Genomic DNA, 8,613 nt, shown 5'->3' on the forward strand with positions numbered 1-8,613 from the left:
TCGCCTTCTTCTCCTGTGCCTATTAAGAAGGTCGCTCCTCCCAGAGAGATGCACCAAAAGATCATCTCCCTTTCACCACCAAGTTTCTGAGCACTGCGCTGCTGCTATGTTTTTCCCCATCCCGGCTTGCAGCGTGCACCGCGGGTCGGGACAGTAGGCCTCCGAAACCGCACCTCTTTGAGTCATGTACGGGAGAAGGGTGATAAGGTTTTTGGGGAGCGCTTTGCGCGACTACTGACTTCTTCGTCACGGACGCCCCGGACTCCTATGACTACTTCCCCGACAATGACTTCTTCCCCGACGTCGACAACCTCCTCAACGACATGGCTGGCGAGGACACCGACCCCAAGTCCAGTGCTACTGTTGCCGCTGTTGTCCCGTACGTGTTCTTGCTCTTTCTGTTAGAGGTCCTGCCACAGTTCCTTGTTCTAGTATCTGCCCTACATATGTTAGGTTCTACTTCATATATGCAACTTGATCTAGTGTCTATTCTAGATGTGTTCAGTTTAAGTTCATATATGCAGATGCTATTTACCTTCTCTCTGTCAGATTGCATGACTTACTTTATCTCTGCTATATTATTGATGCTTTATCTAGCATTTCCGTTAGTAAAATTATTTGGTAAATTGCTCGTATTTCCAACACAAATGAATTCCACAAAGATCCGCCAAAGACACATCTTCACTTCTATTTTCAACTAAACGATCATAGTTTTCTTTACAAAAGTTTACACGCATCCGGCCCCTACTTTGTATTTTTGGTCAATATTTGTTTTCCAGATTTGCAAACAAGGTTGACTAGGAAATGCATGTAGACCTTGAAACTTGAAAACGAGGGATTATCCATTTGCACCTACTATCACATCTCAAGACTCGCGTATCCATACTCATCATAGTCGTGCTAGCTAGCTGTACGTTTAGCAGTCCCGATGAACTTCTGATGGAGATGTAACCCCCATTGGCCCGCTGTGGCATGGCATCTTCCATCTCCCTTCCTCTTCCGTTATCCGATGCGCTTGACCTTCCAAAATTAAGCAGCTGCCCAAACTGGCAAATAATATGCAGAGAGAGAGAGGAGGGAGATGAGATGTGTACGTATAGACGTATAGTACGTACGTACGGCCGTACCGGGTCGGCCGAGACTTGGAGTCACTCGCACTAGTACTTTCAGCCATCTTTTCTCTACAAAGGAAAAATAAATCAGATCCTAGCTTAGATAATTAAGCAAGCTAGCCAGTCACACACACAAGCATGGACGCTGCAGGGTGTGGAGAGGGTTCGCAGGGTCAGCCCTCCGCTAGATCGGTTGCCTCCCCGTCCCTCACCTCTCCACCTCCCGCTACTTATATGCCAAAGCCTATGCTTGTAAGGGTCAGCACCTTCCTCACCTCACCTCGCCTCGCCTTGCCCATCTCCTCCTCTCCAGCTCCCTCCCTCTCTCTTCGCCTCCAACTGCAGCTGCGTCTGCTGCTGCTGCCTTACTTGTTGCAGCTTGCAGACTCCTTCTCGGCAGGAACTAACACCGCCTTCAGGTGAGGTGAGAGTTTTATTCATGCTTCGATCTTGGTTGATTTGATGGGGTTTTGCTGGCATGCATATGCATCGATCGATCTGCTCCAGCCAGAACCGCTCTTGTTCTAGTTTTCCTCTCTCTCTCTCTCTCTCTCTTCTCTGCATACTGGATTGTTCTTGCACTTTTCTTCTATCTCAATTTGTTGTTCTTTACCTGCGATCTCAATTTGTTCTTCTGAGAGGAAGAGAGCAGATTGTGACAAGCTTCTCACCCTGTGTTACGTACTGCCTCAACTCGCTTTCTTCCGAGAATACTCTTGTGGTCAACAACCTCTTTTGGGGAGGTGGTCGCTCACCGCGGTTTCCGTTAACCCACAAGTACTACTTTGAGAAATCAATCTTCTTCCACTCTTTTCACTTGGTTAATCTATTTGTTGACAATCACCATGCATTTTCTTGCTTTTGATAGCTAAGTTTTGGAACTTCTGCTAGGGAAAAAAAACAGCATACAGAAGGAATCAAGGAGCATGTTATTAACTTTTCATTGGTTAGCTTGGTCCGTTAGTTGGGTTTCAACGCTCTCGTTGGCGATCGATGTAGGCACGATGAGAGTGATTCACCTCAGCCTCATTTGTTCATTCCGTTTTCTTCTTCTTTGCGAAATTGAGTGTGTGCTCTCACCATGAAACTGCAGGAGAACACGGCGCACGACCGATGGGCTCGCAACGTTAGATGCAGCTTGAGGTTGCCTAGCAACAAACACTGGCTACAGTTAGAGAAAACCCCTTTTCTATCACCACCAGTGTGCCACTTGCGCTACGTATCACCCACCAACCCTTTTTCCTTCTTCTTAAGCCACACCAGAAAGTACTTATTTCCTCTATGTTTGCAATGACTAGACTTAACTTAAGCCACACCAGAAAGTATTATTTCCTCTATATTTGCGATGACTAGCTAGACTTAGCTAAAGCCACACCAGAAAGTATTATTTCCTCTATATTTGCGATGACTAGCTAGACTTAGCTAAAGCCACACCAGAAAGTATTATTTCCTCTATATTTGCGATGACTAGCTAGACTTAACTTAAGCCACACCAGAAAGTATTATTTCCCCTATATTTGCGATGACTGGACTTAGCGGTAGCACTAGTCGGCATTTCTGATTGCAACATGCAGTTAATGCTGGCCGTCCTTGTGCTTCCTTGTTGGTACAGGTCTCCCCCTCATGCCTCATGTGTGTGTCAATCTTTAATTACTCGCATACTGTTCAACGTACACCTTTGGCTTAATTATACTAATCGCTGGTGTGTCAGAAGTCTCCTTGATCTGATATGTTACCAACGGCACAATCTCTTTGCAGTTTAAATTGATACATCGACGCACCAGACGTGGGAGAAGCCAGTAGCATGAGGGACATGGCAGAGAGGAGATCAAGGCATGGGCATGGGCATGGGCACGGGCATGCCAACGTCGTGCCGTTCGGGGCAGGCGCAGGAGGAGGGTTGCAGCATGGAGAGCATGAGCAGGAGGTCAAGGAGAAGAAGCTCGACATGAGCGGCCTGTCCATGGACACTATCCCGCACCTCACCATGTCCCTTGGCCACATCACCACCTTGGACCTCTCCAACAACAATCTCGAGGTATGTTATTTTTCTTGTGTCACGACTATCTTTTACGTCCTTCGTCGACAATTCTGCTAATCACTTGTTTTTGAACAATCGTCTAGTATAGACCTGATGCGAAGAAAAGGAGTACTACCGGTTATTAGACTTTTTCTTGTCAGTTTGCCTCCATCGTCTAGTATAGACTTTTTCTTGTCAGTTTGCCTCCATCGTTTTGTCTTCTGAAACGCTCATCCTTGTCTCTTGCTCCGTCCGTTTTGAATGGATAACTAGCAAGAACGTATCTACAAACGGCGGTGTCATTTTTCTTCTACCATATATGATGATAAGATAAGCAAGGCCGATTATTAATACATGAAGCCTAGTCACGTACTCAACTGGACGACTAGTATATGCTCCAGCACTGCCATATAGTATCACCCATGGCAATCTTTTACTATCTTCTTCCACGATGTCCCTTCTCACGGCCCTTGTCGACTCAGGGGCAAAGAGTATCATGGTGTCTACATCCTGAAGCATTTTTCCTGGGGATATGCCGCTTCGATCGTCACAGGCTCACGTCCTGACACGATGTGTTTTAAAAACTGCAGAGCATTCCAGAGTCAATGATCGCGCGGCTGCTGAACGTGGTGGTGCTGGACGTGCGCTCCAACCAGCTCAAGTCGCTGCCCAACTCCATCGGCTGCCTCTCCAAGCTCCGGGTCCTCAACGTCTCCGGCAACCTGCTCCAGTCCCTTCCCGCCACCATCGAGGAGTGCCGGTAAGCGCGCTGCCACCCGCAATTCTCGCTCACTCGCCAACAACACCCATAAGCTACTAGGGTAGGAAAATTAGGAATGCTTTTACCGAAAAAGGCTTTCGCCCCGCTTTATAAATAAAGAAAACCACCGAGCACAACTAGGAATGCCTTTGACTAACCTGTGTGACGTTGGCATGGGTGCAGTGCGCTGGAGGAGCTGAACGCCAACTTCAACCAGCTGACGCGGCTGCCGGACACGCTGGGCTTCGAGCTCCACAGCCTCCGGAGGCTCTCCGTCAACTCCAACAAGCTCACCAGCCTCCCCTTCTCCACGTCCCACATGACGGCGCTGCGGGCCCTGGACGCGCGCCTCAACTGCATCCGCGCCCTCCCCGAGGGCCTCGAGAACCTCGTCAACCTCGAGGTGCTCAACGTCAGCCAGAACTTCCACTTCCTTAGGGAGCTGCCCTACGGCCTGGGGCTCCTCACCTCGCTCCGGGAGCTTGACATCAGCTACAACTCCATCTCCGTGCTCCCAGACTCCATGGGCTGCCTAGCCAAGCTCAACAAGTTCAGCGCCGTCGGGAACCCGCTCGTCTGCCCGCCTATGGACATCGTCGAGCAGAGCCTTGACGCCATGCGTACCTACCTCAGCTCCAGGATGAACGGCACCGGCGTCAACGCCAAGAAGAAGAAGGGGTGGCTGCCCAGGATGGTCAAGTACAACACCTTCTCCGGGCGGATGACTCCCGGACGCAAGAGTGCCCACGACAACTCTGAGGGCTTCTCGATGTCGGATTACCACTCACTCAACGGCTCCGCATCTCCGGGGTTCCTCTCCATGCTTTCGCCACGACGGCTCTTCTCGCCACGGAGAGATTCGCCCAAGCATCATTAAGGGTGGTCCACTTTGTAAGTGGTTTGATCCTTCAAGTATTCAGAGGAAATGCTCCTAGGTGCTGCTGTTTCTGCAGGTGTGTACATATGTCTGAAGAGGTATATATATATACAGTAGTGTGTAGTAGTACAATAGGGCATTGATGTACATAGAAACAAAGAAGAGCGCTTTTACTTTCCTTCTGTATTTTTGTTTACTCGTTACAGTCTTACAGATGCTTTTGTAAGTGCAGTGGATTTTGAGTGAAATTGTAATCCTTTATATGTTGAATGAACATAAAGCTTGAGGTTTGGAATGCAATCCTTTATGTGTTGAATGAACATAAAGTTTGAGGTTTGGACTATTTCCAGCTCAGTTTGGTCAACACAAGTTTTAAATTTTTAATACAGTAGTATTTTAAATGAAAACACGGTCCAATATTACAACTCACTTTACTCAACAGAAAATGACATTTTCTAATCACGATCCTGGAATGATTGTCATCAGTGCAATTTAAGCTTGATAAGAACTGCTTTGTGCATATAGTATATGAGTGCGCAATTTACTTACCAAAACACCTGCATTGATGTCTTCCCTTCGTTATTACCTTTGAGCATTCAACACTCAAGACAGTAGAGGAGTAACCTCCATGCAGGCTCCTCAGAAAAAAAAAACATGCTGGCTAAAAATTCACCAGATCATCAAAGACTGAAGACGTAAATTCTGACTCATCACTATATCCAACCCAGTATACTCATTGCTGGAACAGAATCAATCAGTACGGTGCCAAGCAGTTGGATCCAACACAAAACTCATCGATTCACTATTATTTGTCATGCCAATACGAGCACATCCATTTCTTAAACAGGAACAATCAGTTGATGAAAGACTGAAACAGGTATCACCAATAACATGGGACTAAAATGTGTGACCTCAATGCAGCAAAGCTACTAATGTCATCCCATAACAACCAAGACCAGCAACCTGGATAGGTATTACTCTTCAGTCATTTGCAAAGTTTTAGCTTCCTAAAGAACGAAGCTACCTGCGACTTTGGGCAGGGTGCTGTGGCTATGCAAGTCGGGATGTTCTCGGGCTGCTCTATCCACAGCTTGTGCCGTACACCAGCTGCTTCCAGTTTCTCAGCCAAGTTCTTCAGCTGTGTCTCCCCTTTCACCTCCAATGTTACCTGATTGCAAAAAGTTCCCAGATCAAAACAAGGATTAATGAACATGAAACTATATAATAGCCCAGTCAGGCCGTAGCAAGAAGAATGGAATGAAGGGTAGAAGTACTGAATTTAAAAAATTCGTGCTCAATTCCTTTGTGCAGGAATATCTAAGCCAAACAAAATTAAGCACCAGCATAACAGAGAATTCCACTTGGGGTTTCCAAACTTATTGTGTGGGCTGGACATACTAGAACCACCTTGTGTCATCACAAGCATCGTCTCAGATACAGTAATTGTACCCGAGTTCAGGGGAGTACACAGAACCATCTCCTTGTTTACGGCATTCATGGCTTTCTAGTTTCGATGTTCAAGTCACAGGAAGCACCTCCAAACTGGAACTACAAGAACACAATGTATTTATTATATGATGTCAAAGCCTCCACAGCCCCTATCACAATATCACGGTGCAATGCAGATGAATGAATGGCTTCATGAGCTAATCAGCCAGCAAACCTATGTGGAAAAAAAATGCGAATGCCTACTATTGTTCGAGGGAGGTGCGATGCAGATTCATATTTGTTTAATAGCGAAATGCGGACGCTGAAGATAAGGGGAGAGAAGTGGCAAACAACGGGCGCGAGTTCGGGTGGGGCAAAAGGTCGAACATGCCTTGTGCATGCTGTCGAGGTTGCCGGGCGCGCAGTAGGCGGCGGTGTCCGGGTGGTCGCGGTGCGCCCAGACGGCGGCCACGGCGGCGTGGCACCCCTGCCACCACGCTCCCCAGCGGCCACGCGTCCGCCAGGTCGCGCCGCAGCACCACGTACTGCACCACCACGTCCTCGGCCTCCTTCCTCGCTTCCTCGCCGACAGCGGCGGCGGCGGCGGCGGGAGACGGGACTGCGTCCGGCGTGGAGGCGGCCGCGCTCATGCTGGCTCGCGGTGGGGTTCGGAGGATGGGAATCCTGGCGAGGCCGGGGAGGAGGTAGGCGGCGCCTGGGAGCGTGCTGGCTACGGGGGACGGCAAGCGAAGAGGCAGGAGGGACAACATGGTCCTCAGTTTTCTGCCTGTGGTTTGTTTTGCTACAAGTCCACTTGTTTTTCTTCTTTGTTTTCCTTGTTCTCCTTTTCATATTCTCTTTTTCTTCAGCTATATATTTTTCTAGAGAAATGATTCCCTTCACCCAATAGAGCAGTTTATTAGATTCCAACATGTTGTGTCGTTCTTTCTCGGTCGTATAAGGTTTTTGAACAGAACTCCAGTGCCCAGACTACTCGCTCATCCTCTAAACAAATGCCTTCCATTTTTCAACTTCTTTGGTGTGTTTTTCATCATGTATCCATCCTATTTGCTCTATTTAGAAGGTCGGCATGGAAATCCTGTGACGGAGACTGACTGTCTACTTCACTTCTATGGGTGCTCGAGCCTCACCCTCTCTCGCACTCTCTCACGTAGCCTTGCATCAAGCTTACAGATCTCACTCCCATATCCTCCGTGGAGACCGAAGCTCGATACGGAAGTTTACTGAGTTCTCGAGCACATGAAAGATGGTGGGTTGAGGGCAATGAGTTTGGGGTCAACTTGTCTAGCTTCGAAGGGTTCAAGCGAGCCTGAATCACCAAAGGCCGGTGCACAAAAACATGTGTCCTTATGGACATGGAGTATTTGATCCCGAGCTCATATACTCCCGCACGAACAGTAAAATTGAAAAAAAATAGTGAAAACTTAAAAAAATCTGATTTTTTTTTTGTGATGAACATTGATAAATTCTCTAATTGCGTGTAAAATTTCAAGTTGAAATGACATTCGTGGAGGTCTGGGCAAAAAAATAAAATCAATGGTCCAAAAAGACTATTCTTGGAAGCATTTTGGAGCATCAATTTTGTTTGCCCAGACCTACACGAATATCATTTCAACCTGAAATTTTGCACGTAGTTAGAACATTCATCAATTTCTATCACAAAAAAATCAGTTTTTTTTTAATTTTTTAACTATTTTTTATTTTACTATTCATGCGGGAGCATATGAGCTCGGGATCAAAAGAGCACTTTCGTGTCCTTATCCACTGTGAAGGTTCCAACATATGTTGCAATGATTATGGATGTGTATTTCAAAAAATGAATGTTTGTGAATCTCATTGTTGTATATGTTATTCTCATTTGTTGATTGTGTTCAGTTTCATATTGTATCTTTGCGGAACATTTCAATGAACAGGGATGTGTTGCATGCCCAAACTTTGGTTGTGCAAGTGTGATTGAAATGTTACATCATATTTAAATGTTTTTACGGGGATGCTCAGGAAGTGTTCTTGCGTTGTGCAAGGCTATAGTCAAGGCTATAATAGTTTTAGATTTCTTTCACATTAGGGAAGGCGCTCGGGATGTTTAGCATACAGCGGGGTCTTTTGCAAATGTGGCATGCATCTGCAGCTTCAAAAAATGAACAATCTAATCAATGCACAAACGTACAACTCCCTAGGAATTTCAATTGCTCGAGCATTGAAGTGGGTCGACTCAAGAAGCAATTTATGGGAAGCTTCCGTAAAGCTGGGTTGGGCCGTTTTTAGGACCTTTCGTGCAATTGTTCTTTTTGGTTTTCTCTTATGGTTTAGTTTCGGGATTCTTTAATTCATTCCTTTTTTTTATTGGTTTTCTTTCTTTTTTTTATTTTCCAAATACGGGTCAATTTTTAAAAAT

At 46.5% G+C, this 8,613-nt stretch overlaps 1 protein-coding gene and 1 pseudogene across 3 annotated transcripts; one reads left to right on the forward strand and one right to left on the reverse strand.

Moving 5' to 3' along the window:
- The first annotated feature begins 1,293 nt into the window (after window positions 1-1,293).
- On the forward strand, window positions 1,294-5,069 carry LOC119356282 (plant intracellular Ras-group-related LRR protein 1-like). Of its 3 annotated transcripts, none has more exons than XM_037623226.1 (4): window positions 1,294-1,531; window positions 2,871-3,150; window positions 3,723-3,892; window positions 4,076-5,069. In XM_037623226.1, exons 2-4 carry the CDS (start codon window positions 2,917-2,919, stop codon window positions 4,767-4,769), a joined length of 1,098 nt encoding a protein of 365 aa, XP_037479123.1. In that variant the 5' UTR covers window positions 1,294-1,531; window positions 2,871-2,916; the 3' UTR covers window positions 4,770-5,069. The 3 variants fall into 3 exon arrangements, with proteins under 3 accessions (XP_037479123.1, XP_037479122.1, XP_037479124.1); XM_037623225.1 differs by having other exon boundaries at window positions 1,295-1,536; XM_037623227.1 differs by lacking the exon at window positions 1,294-1,531 and adding an exon at window positions 1,758-2,255.
- Window positions 5,070-5,483: 414 nt separating this feature from the next.
- Window positions 5,484-6,992, reverse strand: LOC119356283 (annotated as a pseudogene).
- Window positions 6,993-8,613: the final 1,621 nt, after the last annotated feature.

This window comes from Triticum dicoccoides, chromosome 2A (genome assembly GCF_002162155.2).
Source record: "Triticum dicoccoides isolate Atlit2015 ecotype Zavitan chromosome 2A, WEW_v2.0, whole genome shotgun sequence".
In the NCBI taxonomy this organism is placed as follows: domain Eukaryota; kingdom Viridiplantae; phylum Streptophyta; class Magnoliopsida; order Poales; family Poaceae; genus Triticum; species Triticum dicoccoides.